At 44.0% G+C, this 15,988-nt stretch overlaps 3 protein-coding genes across 7 annotated transcripts; all 3 read right to left on the bottom strand.

Moving 5' to 3' along the window:
* Positions 1-356: 356 nt before the first annotated feature.
* Positions 357-5,045, bottom strand: LOC112894929. Of its 2 annotated transcripts, XM_025962777.1 has the most exons (15): positions 4,822-5,045; positions 4,220-4,296; positions 4,031-4,108; positions 3,868-3,946; positions 3,587-3,654; positions 3,299-3,400; positions 2,439-2,528; positions 2,283-2,357; positions 2,168-2,200; positions 2,005-2,085; positions 1,754-1,807; positions 1,603-1,674; positions 1,459-1,530; positions 686-860; positions 357-569 (listed from the first exon to the last, which is right to left on the bottom strand). In XM_025962777.1, the coding sequence occupies exons 1-14, from the start codon at positions 4,856-4,858 to the stop codon at positions 705-707; spliced, it is 1,074 nt and encodes a 357-aa protein (XP_025818562.1). In that variant the 5' UTR covers positions 4,859-5,045; the 3' UTR covers positions 357-569; positions 686-704. The 2 variants fall into 2 exon arrangements, with proteins under 2 accessions (XP_025818562.1, XP_025818561.1); XM_025962776.1 differs by having other exon boundaries at positions 357-860; positions 4,822-5,043.
* Positions 5,046-6,483: 1,438 nt separating this feature from the next.
* Positions 6,484-8,170, bottom strand: LOC112895682 (40S ribosomal protein S5-like). The gene is made up of 4 exons (XM_025963668.1): positions 8,001-8,170; positions 7,635-7,906; positions 6,906-7,109; positions 6,484-6,795 (listed from the first exon to the last, which is right to left on the bottom strand). Exons 1-4 carry the CDS (start codon positions 8,070-8,072, stop codon positions 6,741-6,743), a joined length of 603 nt encoding a protein of 200 aa, XP_025819453.1. The 5' UTR covers positions 8,073-8,170; the 3' UTR covers positions 6,484-6,740.
* Positions 8,171-8,780: 610 nt separating this feature from the next.
* On the bottom strand, positions 8,781-13,442 carry LOC112891364. 4 transcript variants are annotated; one of them, XR_003228540.1, is made up of 8 exons: positions 12,447-13,442; positions 11,790-11,881; positions 10,995-11,695; positions 10,233-10,303; positions 9,818-9,907; positions 9,554-9,730; positions 9,289-9,399; positions 8,781-9,166 (listed from the first exon to the last, which is right to left on the bottom strand). XR_003228540.1 is itself a non-coding variant. In XM_025958203.1 (8 exons), exons 1-7 carry the CDS (start codon positions 12,861-12,863, stop codon positions 9,304-9,306), a joined length of 1,602 nt encoding a protein of 533 aa, XP_025813988.1. In that variant the 5' UTR covers positions 12,864-13,441; the 3' UTR covers positions 8,781-9,166; positions 9,289-9,303. The 4 variants fall into 4 exon arrangements, 3 of the variants coding, with proteins under 3 accessions (XP_025813988.1, XP_025813987.1, XP_025813989.1); XM_025958203.1 differs by having other exon boundaries at positions 9,289-9,357; positions 12,447-13,441; XM_025958202.1 differs by having other exon boundaries at positions 9,261-9,357; positions 12,447-13,437.
* Positions 13,443-15,988: the final 2,546 nt, after the last annotated feature.

The following is a 15,988-nucleotide window of genomic DNA, read 5'->3' as shown; positions in this document are numbered from 1 at the left end:
CAAGGCAGATATCCGAACCACATGGACATGAATATCATCTGGACCGGGAGGTGTCTTGATCCGATCCTGCGCGTTTGAATGTGGGCAAGCTTGCAGCTATACTTCTGCCTCCTCATGCATGCCTTGCTTATACAGATACATATATAGACAACTGACATAAGGACATCATCCATAACTGTAGTCAGCAAAGGAACAAACACAACTTATGAATATCTGAAACATTTATTTTATTGGCTTTGCCCTAAAGCATAGATACCATATATGCATGGTGCTCTTGCATCCAGATATGGTTGCAACTGCAAATACCGATGCAGCTCGCGTCGCATGCTACCCAAGTCCAAGCAACAGCCAGCAGGTAGCAAAGCAAAAAAATTTAGTTGCAAGTGCACCCAACCCAAAATGTATTCAGGTAGTACTGTCACCGGTAATTACATCAAAATCCACCGCAATATACAGCCCCTCCCATCCACAAGGCACGATGTTTCTCTTCCAGCATCTAGATCAACAGTATAATTTAAACAGCGATGTAGTTCTTGGCATCGAGGCGTTGCTCTGCGAGGTATTAGTTCCTACAAAATTCGCAATTCCCAATAGGAAAATGGTGCTGTACTTTTGGCAACTGCCCTATTTTCTACTACCTACGTATACAGCTCAAGCTGAAGTCTTCTTTGGATAAGAAAGCTACCTATCTGAGCACATATGTCTCAGCTGGTGTAGCTCCTTAGAAAGCCAAACCCTCCAAACAGGGTTGAACTACCAGATCTCCTGGGGCTCGGTTCTGCTGCGCTTGGCGCACCACTTGGTAACTCAGAGGACCCTTCCTTCATAGAACTTGATCTGCTAACAACACCCTGGTGATCCTGCACAAGTAAAGAGTACATAACTTATGCTGCAAGTTTGGAGTATAGGCAAATAAATTGCAACTCCTCTTTCTTTTTTTTTGGGGGACTGTAACTCCTCTTTCTATCACTGCACTAATGCAAATTAGTACCATCAGATTGCACACAATATCTCTACAAATAAACCTACAGTACATTATCTTATAGCTATTATTGTGTCTAATGAATCCTTAAACCTAGTAGTTTCAGCATGTTATTTATTACTAAATTTTTTCATTTTGTGATTGAAATGTAATGACAAAGTGCAAATACACTACTACAGTATGTGGCAACAAAGCAGAATCGGAGTAGGTTTATAGTTACTTTGCTACAGAGTTCGGAAGATGACGACAAATATGGTGCACTTAGTTGAGCAGTGCTACAACCAAAACATATAATCACAATACATAACACGCAATTGTCTTTAATGTGCTCTCGAGTATATGCAACTACGCTAAGCACCATTTGCATATAGACAACTAGTAATGTCTTATCAATGTGCACAGTGATCATTAGACAGAACAGATCATGAGCAGAATTAAATAGAATCACAACGCGCCTTAGTTGATCATGGTCTTACTCTTTTAGGTGGCATTGTAGTTCCAACTAGCATATTAAGTCCTGATGCTGACATGGTTGTAGAGCGCACAACCTACAAAAGCAAATTATATCAGATGAAACAAGCCAGGTCAATTGTATTCTCAAACAAAAAAACAAATCTGACCTTAGGTGCCTCTGGTCTAGGTGACTGGGCTGGAGGAGACTCTGGTTCCAAAGCTGGGGGCAAAGAAACAGTCTATGATAACAAAACAAAGGATCAATCAGTGAGGATCCAAATTATTAAAAACTGTAAGAAGGTACCTCAGTAATTTTACCTTAGCAACTCTCTCTGAAGATTCAATAGCAGGACGAGGAGTTGATGATGTAACCTGAAAATCGTATGAATAGCAATCAACAAGGATGAAACAAGATAGTTGCCAAATTAACTAAAATGCATGGTATCACCCTGAATCTGAGCAAAAATGGCCACCTTCATACATTTTCATTTAAATGAAGTTGTACAGTATGGGATTACAAGAGATATGAGGTCAGTAAGCAGTGAATCAGGTACACTCTGTTGACTTGCCTGACGAGTATCAGCTTTCGGGCTCTGCTCCAATCTTTTAGTGAATTCGCACAAGTCATATATTCCGCGAGTTGTGCGATCCTAAGACATTACAGTAAGAGATTAGAAACATATATGAGTCACAGGGAGAAAAATAGGTGAAGTAGTGTAAAAATCTACTTACCTGAGTATAAGCTAGGCGTCCAAGTTTTGTCTCCTGCAACACAACAGGTAATCAGTTTGAACATAGCAGTACGAGTGAATCAATCATCTCGAACAAAAAGGTATAATATACCTACCAGACTTCGAACTACAAGATGAACTGTTTCCATTTCCTTCTGGAAGGCACTTAGATCCCCATGGATGATTGTAACCTATGAAACAATTTTGTATCGGTCTCCATTAAATTACACCAAATCATGATAAAATGCATAATATAAAGGTAAGTTCCAAACCTCTTTCCTTGTGGCTTCTGTAATTTCTTGACATTCATCTAAACTACAATCTACACGATCAATTCTTCCAGCCAGATGTCTCTTTGCAGCCTGATCAGAATATTTCACATAAGTTAGTTCTGGTTGCAACAGTAAGAGTCATAACATCTAGATGATGACGATACCATAAAACAAAATTAGTTTAATGACTGGAGGCATATCCTGTGAAGCCTAGATATCTTTCTTTTTCTTATTGGTTTTGTTTCCCTCTTTCCGTTCAACATAGAGCATAGGCACTTAGTCAAAGAATTAGAATTTGCATATATCAAAAACTATGATGGAGATATGCACACATAGATAATTTAACAAAGCTGAAAAAATTAAGCATACTCCCATACTTAAGCACTCTCATAAGCACACTTCCCAAATTTCTCATGTTAAGCCAACCAATAATATTTTACTACCTTTTTTAATGCAGAGGGTGTGGTGGTCAACTTCCACTTGAAAAATGACTGCCTAGATAATAGATGATGTGTGCTTGAGCGCACGGATCAAATGTGCCACATATATGGATACATTGGGAATACAAATATAAGGTATGGAATCATAAGAAAGCATAACAATATAGGAAACAACCATTGTAGGAACGGTTTATAAGGACCTTGAAGGTCCTTTGGTGTTTTGATTGAAAAGACTTTAATGTAATGAGGTGTATATTTTTTACTTTAGGTGACCAAATAAATACAGATAACAATTTTTTTCATAAATTTGTATAGTACTTAGCTCAAGGGGTATGAATAATATATGCAGATCAGTACAATACGCATCTCAGAACTTAAGGTCTAATAGTAATGTTACCGTGAAAGATGGAAGAAACTTACATGAACACTTTCTGAAACCTGATCCACTTGTTTCCCCACTACATTGCAAGCATCAGATAAGCCACGCTTTGTCACAAACATCATATCAGAAAGTTTCCACCCCTGTAATCATCGAGTTAGCTCTGATGGAATTGACAATGGCAGAATATCAAATGGCACAGTAGGAGTTGCATTGGCTTGAAACGATAAGAACAAAAATTGCAGCCTGCAAGACGATCTAATTCAAATTTATTTAAAAATATTTGTTAGCAATCGTATCCTTTCGCCAAATAAAAACAAAATGTGTACCTTCCATCTAATGAATAAATAGCCAATAGCTCCGATAACAACAGCTGTTATACCATATGCGCCAGGGCCTGCAAAAGAAAATTTTTGCTATTATTGGACAAAAGTCAATGAAGTTACTTGAAAACTAAATGATGCATATTCAACTGTTCCTGAAATAAACCACCAAGCATTCTGCGACGAAAACAAAAATTCTAAGATGCAGTACCGATTCTTACTAAGTTAAAAGGTCAGCAGGTAAAAGACCATAGCATGTAGAAGATAAAAGCACGGTATGAACTAACCAGGTCTACCGTCGACGGTGACAATAGCAACATGATTTGATTTCGACAGCATCTGCAGCTCTTCTCTGAGATAATTGACCTGAAGCATTTGTATTGATGAGTACTGGATACATGCAACTGGTGTTCAATCATAGAAAGAGCAGAAACTGGCATGCAAAAAAACCTGAGTCAACAACTGAGCAGTATGCGGACTGCTGGTAGATGGCCCGTCCTTGCCTTTCTTTGCGCCCTTGGTCATGAACTAAAGATGAGAGATGGAAATAGGTGATAAGGCAAGCTGGCCGTAAGGAGGGGAGGAAGACGCTAAATCATAATGAGGAATGTGGAGGGATAGGGAGGAGGGTGACGACACCTTGAAAGCACCGGAGATTACATCCCTGAAGTCCGGAAGGCTGGACTCACCGCCCGTCAGTACTGTTCCAACGATCCCTGCAAGAGGCAAGCGAGATGGTGTGTCAGTGTGTCACTGAAGCACTCAATCTAGCTGCAACAGTGGTATAGCTTGCAACAATGTCTGTCAGCGTCGCCTCCGCGACGATGCATCAGCTTGCTTCTTCTCAACCAATCAATCAGGTACTCCTAGTCGTTTGCAAATCAATCAAAAGAAACAGAAAGGCTTTAATCTGTGGTGGCTGCTAGCTCGCGTCGCACGGAGGTACACCCACGAACTACTAATTGAAGAGAGCATGCCGATACGGTACACCAGAGTGCTGCTGCAGTGCCTAGCTTAATCTGAACCGGGGAGCGACCCAATCGGTTCGATTGCAAGCAAGGAGGCGAGTCCCCCCAAAAGGCACTCTCCTCGTGCCGCCGCGGGGCCGAAGCAAGAGCGAACCCGAGGAACCCTAGACTCCCCCCCCCCCCCCGAATCGAAAGAGCAAGGGCAGGGAGGACGCCGAAGGAAGCGGGGGCGGGGGGGGGGGGGATCCCCCGCGCGGAGGGCGGGCCGCGTACCGGAGCCGATGACGATGGCGACCTTGCCGAGCACCATGGCCGCTCACTGCCGGAGCGCGCGCGCTGCCCCTGTGGCCGCCGCCGCCGCCTTTGCCGTGCCTTGCGCCGGGACCCGCGAGGGAGGCGGAGATGGAGGAGGGGGATCCAGACCAGCAGCTCCGAAGGGGGGCAAGGGTCGCAGCTCTCAGATAGCTAGGGTTCGTGCGCGGTCGGGTCAGCTAGCTGGCTGGTCCGGCTCGAGTCGGGCCGCGGGCGCGGGCGCCCTTGGTGCGTGGATGGACGGACGCGATGCGATGCGGCTGCGGTGGCTGATCGGGACGGGGCGAGAGGCAGTCGTGGGCCATGCGGGCACCGGAGGGAAGGGGCATGCTTCTACTGTTGTTGCTGGTGGCCACGGAGGCACGGACACGTGAGCGAGGAACCTGACCGGCTGTCTTGGAAATCAAGAAAGAAAAGACAATGGACTTTCCATTGTTAAAAACCTAATGAACTTTGACAAAGAAGCCACGGCATCAGCACAATGGGTGTTCATGGAATGATGGAACAGTATCCATGGTCCATGGAATTATTTTGGGTTTTATCATTAAGAGGGGCTCTAATTTCCTTGTGCCATTTTTGCCATTGCTTTTGTCATCTTCATTCCTCTTGCCGCTACCCTGAGCCCCATGAACTTCTACAAGCTTACGAGTTATGTAATGCATCGATTCCAACCACTTGTTACTATATATTTCGTGCATGGTGTAGAAATTATCTATTTTCATAGTACAATTATCTGATACTCAAAGAAGTATTTGTGTTAGGCACCAATCCGAATGTCATTGTATCATAGGTTAGGTTCACATCATGGGTATGCATCAACTTTTTGTAGATGAATCATAGTTTAGGCAAATGCTCTGGAGCACATGCTAGCAGGTAGGCTTCGTGTTATTTTCGGGTTAAATTAGGGGAAGAATGATATACCATCATGCAGTATCACCAGAGCATTTGGTGAAGTACCATGTAAGTTGACATGTAAAAGTTATTGATAGAAGTGTGACGACGTATACAATAACTAGGAGCGTGACAATTACACTTGAAAACAAGAACAGGTTTCACGTTGCGACAGAACAATTTAGCTTCAGGATCTGGCAAGTTTAATGTTTGGAAGAAGCCCGGGGCACTATCCATTTCTTCAGAAGTCCTTCGAACTATCATGGACACGAATCTCACCATCTGCCCACACACACTCTTGCTTCAAACCAACTAGAGCCAATCTTCTTGTTAACGGACTGCCAAAACCTCCGACTCACAGCATGAGCATGGGACAGCTTCAGAATTTGCTGAGATGCTTCACTTGCTTCAAACCAAATTACATTGCGAATTTTCTTGAAATCGACACAATTTTGCTGTTGTACCTCCAGTCTTGGAAAGCAAAGTTCGGTGGATTATCAGTAGCTTCAAACGAATATACATAGATCGAGAATCACGCCTTTACCAGTACAGCTGCAGAACTCGCATCATTCACAAAACACCCAACATTATCAACCAATATCATCCACACAATTCAACCACAGATATGATTGCCGTAAGCCTAGAACAGACCCAAAACAGAGAACATGCAAATGGGCAAAACAAGAGCAAAACATTACGAGTGTAGCTGCAGACATCTAAACCCTCAAGCAGTTTGCCATCACAAAAACATTCACCAGCTCTCGCATGCATCAAAGAGTTCAGACATATAAGAACAAGATCTGGTGTTCAATAAATCAGGCACCTGGCATTTCTGCCCCCAAACTACATATCTCAGCGATTTTCATTGTTCATTCAAAGCAAAACCTCAGCTAGGTCTCAAAATGTCTAAACATCAGGTAAAACAAGAACCAAAACAACTGCGAACGACATAACAAGAGCTCCATTGCACCAAGATACACAAGCTCCACTCAACGGTTGGCCTTGGCAACACGCTCGATCTCATCCTTCTTCTTGATGGCGTAGCTGCAACAAGAATAGTCACAAATGAGCACAGATTCAGATTGCATGGGTTGACTCAAAACTTGAAGATAGGAAACAAGAAAACAAAAATGAAGTCAAGACAGTTTATATACCTGTTGGATGAGCCCTTAGCAGCATTGATCAACTCATCCGCAAGGCATTCAGCAATGGTCTTGATGTTCCTGAAAGCACTCTCCCGGGCACCAGTGGTTAGGAGGTAGATGGCCTGGTTCACCCTCCTCAGGGGCGAGATATCCACAGCCTGCCTCCTCACAACACCAGCAGAACCAATACGGGTAGCATCCTCACGAGGCCCACTGCGAGACAAAAGCAGCAAGCAATGTTAGTTTGAAATCTCAAAACCAAACATGTCACCCAACTCTCCAAACGTCTGATAGCTAAACAGCCTTAACAAAAAATTAACAATGCCAGACCAATTAACAAGTACCATAACAAAAGGCTGAAAAATACTGAGATGATACACAAGGCAATAGATTGGCATTTTGATAGGCAACAATTAAGTGAATCATCAAATTAATCAACTATCAGTTGACTACTCTCCATGTCACGCACTAGTAGCACTAGACTCTTCATTTTGAATTTCAACAGCTCGGCATGTGTCCTAGATCATGCTACCAGAGACAATCAACTAACTGACTAGAACCATCATGCAACTAAGTTATCAAATAACTAAATAGAGCCAGGAAACTAGTTATAATTTGATGACATCAAAGTCCAATAAAAGAACAAACAGAAAGTCACACCACAGTCCAGCAGTTGTCAGACTAAGGGGCCAGGCACGACGAATCAGAGGGAGTGAAGGCAAGAGAGCCAAATGGTACCTGTTGATGATCGCGTCGACGACGACCTGGATGGGGTTGGCGTCGGTGAGCAGGTGAATGATCTCCAGGGTGTGCTTGATGATGCGGACGGCCATGACCTTCTTGCCGTTGTTGCGGCCGTGCATCATGAGCGAGTTGGTGAGGCGCTCGACGATGGGGCACTGCGCCTTGCGGAACCGCTTCTTCGAGTAGCGCCCCGCGGTGTGCGGCAGGTACGTTGCGTGCTTCGTCGACGACACCGCCAGGTAGTCGTTCAGCGAGATGTCATTCACCTGGCGCTCCCAAGGAGACACTTCAATCCACCGCTAGCAGCAGCAGGAGGAGGCTAGGAATCGAAGCGGCAGGGGAGAGGAGCCATTCGCGTACCTGGACATCGTCGAAGGTCCAGCGGTTGAAGAGCTTCACATCCTGCTGCTGCTGCTGCTCCACCTCCGCCATGGCCGAGAACGAGGGAGGGACGCGCGGCTGCTGCGGCGAGGAAGCGGCGGCGGCGGGGAGCGAGGAAACCCTAGCGCAGACTCGGCTCGCGACGGGTGAGAGAGGCGGGTTTTAATAGGGGAATGCCTCCCGGGCTAGGGTTTCGGATCCGACGGCTGTCCGCTCATCTGCTGGACGGACACCGATGGTCGGCCCATGCATCTCATAACCGCAGCCCGTGGGTGGGTTCTGGGCCTTTAAGCCCAGCCGGTTTCTCCGAAGACAATGGGGCCCGTCCTAACTGTTTTTTATCAGGGGCCCATCCTAATTGGGTGGCTTTCTCAACTCGTTTTGTTCGTACTTGGTTGTTGGGTTGGCTATGGAACCGGGCGTTATACCCATCTAAAAAAAAAGGGGGCAAGAAAGGCCTCTCAAAAGAAAACACAATACACAATGTTGCCCTGCTGTTTGTACTCGGTTTTGAAATGAAAAGAACTCCGTAATTATGAAATACTTCCCTAAAGCCTAAAGGAGTACAATGAAATGTTTGTCCAGAGAAAATTAATTTTGAAAAATACAAATATGAATAATATGAATCTTTTTCTCACATTCAAACTGTGCCATTAAGCAGCAAAATGTGCGGCTAAAAACACTGAACCCATCAACATTCACAGAATGCACCAGTCAATTATTGAAAGAAACAAAACAATTAATTATCCATTGCATAAATAAAAAAAGAATAAGAGCCGTGTTTACTCTTCTCTTCCTCATTTCGAAATTGCAAATTGACATCAAGGGAGATGAAAGGAAGTGCTTCAATCAAATACAGACGTGGATAATCACCAATCAACATCTACAACTCAATAAAAGAATAGCAATCCCGTCTAAGAAATCAAAAAGGACACACAGACCTCTGAAGCAGCTAGCTCCAACTTAAAACGGCAATGCAATTCCCAATCTCTCTCTTCCTAACCAGCAGCATCCCCAACCCTGATGCTACAGCCCTGCAACCTCACTCTGTACAATTGCCACTTGTCTCTAACTACGTTCTTGATATAGACAACCCCTCTCCCGGAGCATGGTCGTGTCGGAACCGTCGCTAGTGATCACAGATGCTGCAGCAGCACAAAAAAGGTTTCATTCAGGATTATGCAAATGGATAGGACCTATCTATGCAGAAACAGCTGTGTGTATGAGTTAAAGCATTACAATTAAAATGAACCATTGCAAACAGAACCTCCATCCATCAAGGCTATCTAGAACTGCTTGGCTTCTGTATCTCTCCAACTCTTTCGATTTCAATTGCCTGCGGCAGTACCATTGCACAAATTTATTCCTCAAGGAAACTCTAAAAAGTGTAGCATGAGCAGCATTAAGCAAATTGAATGGGAGAAGAAATGAACGTTCCTAAGCTGCACAAAGTACATAACTGGTGCAAACATGTTCAACTGCACTAAATGCCTGATATATGAAGATCTACTGAAGAAGAAGAAACACTGTACCATATCAGCAGGCTTCTTGGGTTTGCTTCCGTTGGAGGTTCCTCTTCTAATAGGTTTTCTTCTCTTGTGGAAGGATCCGTGGAGGGAATCCATCACTGAACCTTCAGGCCACTTGCCACTTCTATCAGTTGGATCCAAGTTGCTAGGACCCCAGGTGTACATGACAAACTTCCGCACCTGTTAGTAGCGAGATCAATATGGCTTATTGATCAAGCAGGCGTCAGGTAGATATAATGCTCATCCTTTGATCAAGATGTACTTTACCTTGTTCCAATTTCGCTGAGCACGTTGTTTGCTCAGAATTTTCAGCATTCTGGTGTCCTCATGACGGAGCTTCTTTATCCTACCTTCGCACTGAAATGTCAACTTGTTAATCATGCACATGGTTGCATGCTAAATCATTATCTACGCTAATGCACAGAAAATGCATTGTTATTCCTTAGTGTCACAAAGGGTCAGAAGTATTGTGAGGTGTAACTATGTGAACAGTAATAGCAAATACTTGTATCGATGAATCTGAAATGAACCACTACATGGTAAAAATGGAATTTAAAGAAATCAAATTTCATATCAATATTGTAGGCAAAATTGTAACGTGATATGTCTAGTTTCACTGACAAATGAAAATGATGCAAAGTATTGACACAATATAACCATAAATACACGTAGGACAACTTACTTGAGCCATAAGGCACAGAAAAATTGCCACACTGAAGGCATACAGGCCACCAATACTTGCAATTATACTAACTGCAGGTAACAGCTATCATTAGATGCAAGAAAAATAAAGTGGAAGTACACATATCATTAGCTCAAATTCTACTTCATAACTTGTATGATGGTAGTGATTTCTGTTGGGCGCTTGAGACAACATTTTCATATGGGCCCACATGATTACCAAACAAGTGTATAACTGTGAGGACGCAAAGGTTTTGTCTATTGCTTCATTATGCTTTATGGTTGCTTTAATTTCAAGGTCATAGGGAATCAACCTATGGAATTGACCTAAAACGTGCTTCTGGACAAATAAACCTGCAGAAACGATCTGAATTGTGCTCTTGGGTAAAGTTTTTTCAGAGCTGGAGAAGCAATAATCGATGAGTTACAATACCATGTTCAGGATTGAGTGAATTTCAGAAAGCTATGCACTATTCCTCTACTAACGAGACCAATAACAATTTGGAACGAAATTTTCTACATGCCAAACTATAAATACATGAACTAAATACTTCGAACAGCTAGATCAACAGTACACGGCATTGTCTACATCTAAACAATCAAGACTCTGAGGTATGTAGTAATGTGATCTCTAGTTACACTGATATCATGATTTGTATGTTGTCATTGAGAAATAAAACACATTTCTGTTCCATAGACCAGCACCGTAAATTATGCAATATATACACAAAAAAGGTGAGGCTTGGCTTCATGAGATGCTCACCTGGGCCTAACACATTTTCATTGTTGATCTCCACGATATAGTCAGAAAGATAACTTATGTAGAGTGTAGTATTTATCACTCCATCGATAGGGTTCTGCAGGGAAGCATTTAAGCTGCTCACATCTGAAAAGGTAGAACCTTGAGTGAAGTCCTGAAGGAGTGGCTGTAAGAGCTTCAAGCCATGATGGTTGTTGTATATTTGAGGAAACAATTGAATCTTGAGCACATTGGAGTCTCGCCCTCTGAAAGTCTTCAGCTTGTCATCAACGAAATTGTTGGAGCTTATAGTACCACTCACAAAGCTGACGTCACTGTTATCTCCATGTTGCTTTGCAGTCAGATTGAACTGGAAGGCAACAGCGGTAGCTGGTTGCCTTGGAAGGTCAACAAACTGCCAGGATACATAGTGGTCTCTTGGAGGGATTCGGCAGCCATTGCACTTAAGTGTAATAGATGGCCCATCGCTCGTGTTCTGGCAACTGTAGGTCAAGAGTGTTGACAGAGGCTGCACCCTGAAGTCCATAAACCCAGGAGTTCCCATTGCTATTGTAGAAGGTGCGACTGCTTGAGCGCAGGACATGCTTGAGACTGTGGTTATGTGAAACTCGAGATCATTCACAAAGTTCAGCAGATCCGGAGCATTAGCTGGTTTAACTCGATGTACTTCGACATTGCGTCTTTTGATGGCTTGATACAGCAGCCTGTGACAATCAAGCAAAGAGTAATCCATGAGCTTTAGTGCCAAACACCAAGGAACAGCTAATGCCAATATGAAAAATTATGAACATCACTTACACGGTGACTAGTCCGAGGAAGAGTATCAAGGTAGCCACCGAGAACGTGCCACCCAGCTCTGTTTTCCTTTTCTTCAGTACTTGCTGATCATCCTGGTTTTCCAGAAGTTACAATAATACAACTTTCAGTGGAGAAAAACAAGAGGGAATTTCGCAAGAAATAAATAAGATAAATGTTCCATGTGATGAGTTCTGACGCGATTGTGTGTAATGTGACTATGTGAGTAATGTGCGTGTGGTTGGAAGGTAAAGCAGGGTCATGACCCACATATGAACGTCAAGGGCAAGAAAAAATGGAGAGGTCAAGTTGACCCAGAAAGGAAGGGGAATTTCCAAGAAATCCAACGACAGCAGTGCCATGGAAACGAAGCAACCCAAGGCGTCCAAAACGCGTGTACAAAGTGGCGAAGCAATCAAAGATGGATTAACCCGAAACGCGACGGCGAAGCAAACCAAGCGAGCGCGGGGAATTCCTAATTGATTGTCCCGACCGGAAAGAATAAACAGCAGCAGAGAGGCAGGGAAGCGAATTAAAAATGCTCGGTTAGTCACGAGACTCGAAAGAAATTGGTTACAGATGAAATCTTGCGATGAAAATTGTGAAAAAAAGGAAGGGAATTAATGAGACGTTGCAGCAGTGGGTTTTAGGCGCACGGACCGCGTAGTGGTTGTTGTCGAAGATGCAGTCGAGGCGGCTGATCCAGAACCGGGCGTCGAAGAGCTTCTTGTGGCGGGCGGGGTCCCGGCCGGCTAACCTGGCGGCGGCGCAGAAGGCGAACCAGGAGAGGAGCGCGGCGAGCGCGGCCCAGAGGAGGACGGCCTGGGACTGGGTGAGGCGGCGGATGACGTCGAGGGAGAGGACGGGGGTCAGGAAGTAGAAGCTCTGGTTCCGGGTCGCGCCCACGGACCCCACCTGCCAGTCGCCGAACCCGCCGCCGCCCCCGCCGCCGCCCGGCAGCGACACGCAGCTGTTGCTGCCGTTGCCGCCGCTGCTGTTGGCGCGGAGGTAGTACCCGGGGTCGCAGGCGCAGAGGGTGGCGTTGTAGGCGAACATGTGCGCCGCCGCGCACGCCATGGCCCAAGAAAGCGCCTTTCCGCTGCTGGCGAGGCAACACCGGCTGCTGCCGGCGCAATGGTGGAAGACGACTCAACCAATCGCCGCGCTGGCTAAATTGCCATGCGAAATTGCTTACCAACCGACTGCCCGATCGACCACAACGCCGGCCGGCCGGTAGGCGGGCCGCCAGCTCAGCCTCGGCTCCTCCAGCCACCGGCAAGAGCGAGAAGTCAGGAGAAGAGGAGCGGGAAGGAGCTGAGGCGGGCAATCAAGATCGATCAAGCAAGAAAGCCATGGAAGGACGGTTGGAAAAAGAAGCCGGGTGGCTAGGAATCGAATCGGGTGCTTTGCTTTGCTGTGCTTTGTGCCGCCAGGTGCCAGCTCCAAGCTCCAAGCCTCCAATCCAATCACCCCCTTCCCCGCCTGCTTTCTTTTTTCTCCGCTGGCTGGCTGGAGGTGGTGGGGGCGAAGGAGACGAGAGAGCTGCAGAGAGACGAGAAGAAGAGTCCACCAGGTTCCTTCATCAGAGTTTGAGACAGCTTGTTCTACTCAACGAAGTATACTTGCACAAAATAAATGCACGAGCTAAGGGTAGATACGAGCCATTGTCGGCCAGCTCATCCTGCTCCTTTATTTACCTTTTTTCTACTATGGAATGTCGTTGACAGGTAGGATTCGATATGGGACCGGCTATTTGAAAATTAAAAATAGAACCAAATAGCAATTTTGTGAGGGATTTAGAGGTACACAGCACGGCTTCAACTCCTTTTACTTGCCTTTTTTTGTGAAATTCCTAACGGTTTTTAAGGTGAAAACTACAATTTCTACTGTTTTCCCCATGTGAAATTCATATAGAAAATAGATGAGGAAAGGTTTTGTAACCCCACACTACTTGTTTGGATCATAGTATTTTCAAATGAATTATACATAGGATGGTAACAGATCATAACTATAGTACTCTTTTTACAATCTAATTGGGCTCTTATATAAATTTAGCTTAAAATTATTAAAATTATATAAGATTAGAATCTGACCATTTTACGGTCGGTACTTAGATTATTTAGATTAAAATTTAAGATTTAACTACCCCTAATTATACCTATAGATTTAGCTACTGCAGCGTGTTTGGAATGGAGGATTCATCAATCCGTTTCCAGAGGAAAGGTTTCAGCATGTGTCCGTTTTGGAGGGAAAAAAAGGAATCCAGCAGCACCTCTTGGTTTTCTCATCACGAAGTCCGAGGGACCATGGAGATTAGTTCATTACGTATTGCACAAAGGATGTGTTCGGTTTCCGGGTCTAAAATTTAGAGTTGTCACATCAAAGAGAATCTTATTATTTAGAAGTATTAAATAAAGTCTAATTACAAAACTAATTGCAGAATCCTAAGACTAATTCGCGAGACGAATCTAATGAGGTATATTAGTCCATAATTAGCGGATGATTACTGTAGCATCACTGTGGCAAATTATGGATTAATTAGGCTCATTAAATTTGTCTCGCGAATTAGCATCCACCTATGCAAAAAGTTTTATAAACAGATTTTATTTAATACTTCTAAATAGCAAGATTTTTTTGATGTGACGGGTCTAAACTTTAGAGGGAGGAAACGAACCTACCAAAGTAGCTTCACTGGTGATGCTTGAAACGTCATATCATAGGTGATGCGCTGCAGTGCGCAGCATCACTCTCTTCCTATACCTCGGACCCAGAATAGAATTAAAAATTCCAAACTCATCTCCTCTCTCCTTCCCTCCAAACGTCCGCAATATATTTTATACGTTGTTTAGATCACCTCTAAATTCCAACTTTTTACGCTCTCTCTCCATCACATTAATTTTGTGACACATGCATGGAGCAGTAAATGTATGTAAAAAAAATAACTAATTACACAGTTTAATTGTACATCACGAGACGAATCTTTTGAGCCTAGTTAGTCCATAATTAAATAAAATTTGTCAAATACAAACGAAAGTGTTACAGTAGCACTGTTGCAAAAACTTGAAATCTAAACAAGGCCTTAGTCAGCAAGCACCGGTGCACGTTCTTGCGCCGAAGTCAGGAAAATCTTTTTAGGCATCTCTTGTCCCAGAGTGTTTGAGCACCGGTAGAAGTGATGCCTAAAATTCGAAAAGTGCTTTCAAGTATCATCACTTTAGCAGTACACTGACGGGTGCATGCTAGATAAGAGTGAACAATGTTTCACTGATTCAATCACTGATGAAGTGGGTTCCATATATCTAAGTTTTTCTTGAAGCAATGGCAAGGGGTTGTCTAGACGCTACTAATGTTTAACTGATACATGTTACTTTTGGAAAGAACATATTGAGAGTTTACCATTTGTTTAGTCTAAGCAACTGTGTTTACCACTTCCTTAAATTCCTACGGCACTAGTACTCCTACGTTCCAACATCCATTCTTAAAAGATTCCGATGTTTTCCAATTTTTTTTATTTTACACCTCTATTCTTTCCCTATTCATATGTTTTCTTCCATTCCTCTTTTTTTTTGTTACAAACAAGCCCTAGAATGTTCTCGACATTGGAGTACATAGCAATGCGCACCAAGTTTGCATATAGATATACAAGTAGCTAAAAGTGTTGCGACAGAAAAGAGGAAAAATTGGATCTGTACCATTAGAAGATCCAAACTTAAAAAAAAAATACCATCAAAAGATACGACGGCGGATAACAGAATTCCAATATACAACTCCACCTACGCGCAACAAACACCACAGCATGTTGTCATTGACCAACAACGCTGCAACCCACGACAAGCAGCTCCAACTTCACCAACGCTGCAGCCCATGACAAGCAGCTTCGGCTTCACCCTGTGAGCTCAGACCAAGAGTGGCACAACAGGGCATGACCTTAACGTTAAGAAATCCATGTTGGCAGATGAGTGCCGAAACACCCTGCTTGAACCTATCACCACCAAGATGATATAGGAACTTCAAGGCGACACCACCAGGGAGGATACGACGCCACACGCTGCCGACGCCGCCGCCGTCCGCCGAGATTAACCTAGGTAGAGTTTTCTCCGGAGAAATCCATTGAAAGAGGAGGAGGCACCTTCCCACGAGAAAGGGAAGTCGGAGCTGTTTGCATGGAGGCGAAGCCGACATACCTGTGTAATTTCTGCCAA

Source organism: Panicum hallii, chromosome 5, assembly GCF_002211085.1.
Source record: "Panicum hallii strain FIL2 chromosome 5, PHallii_v3.1, whole genome shotgun sequence".
NCBI classification, from domain to species: Eukaryota; Viridiplantae; Streptophyta; class Magnoliopsida; order Poales; family Poaceae; genus Panicum; species Panicum hallii.
This window is presented reverse-complemented; position numbering and strand designations above follow the sequence as displayed.

Coding starts and splice junctions, on each gene's coding strand:
- LOC112894929 (XM_025962777.1), bottom strand. CDS start 4,858: ATGGTGCTCGGCAAGGTCGCCATCGTCATCGGCTCCG. Junction 2,201..2,282: donor ATCTTGTAGTTCGAAGTCTG/GTAGGTATATTA, acceptor GTTGTGTTGCAG/GAGACAAAACTTGGACGCCT. Junction 1,675..1,753: donor CTTCAGAGAGAGTTGCTAAG/GTAAAATTACTG, acceptor TTGTTATCATAG/ACTGTTTCTTTGCCCCCAGC.
- LOC112895682 (XM_025963668.1), bottom strand. CDS start 8,072: ATGGCGGAGGTGGAGCAGCAGCAGCAGCAGGATGTGAAGCTCTTCAAC. Junction 7,907..8,000: donor GGACCTTCGACGATGTCCAG/GTACGCGAATGG, acceptor TGGGAGCGCCAG/GTGAATGACATCTCGCTGAA. Junction 7,110..7,634: donor GTCGACGCGATCATCAACAG/GTACCATTTGGC, acceptor TTTGTCTCGCAG/TGGGCCTCGTGAGGATGCTA.
- LOC112891364 (XM_025958203.1), bottom strand. CDS start 12,863: ATGGCGTGCGCGGCGGCGCACATGTTCGCCTACAACGCCACCCTCTGC. Junction 9,908..10,232: donor TTCTGTGCCTTATGGCTCAA/GTAAGTTGTCCT, acceptor TTGACATTTCAG/TGCGAAGGTAGGATAAAGAA. Junction 9,731..9,817: donor CTCAGCGAAATTGGAACAAG/GTAAAGTACATC, acceptor CGCTACTAACAG/GTGCGGAAGTTTGTCATGTA.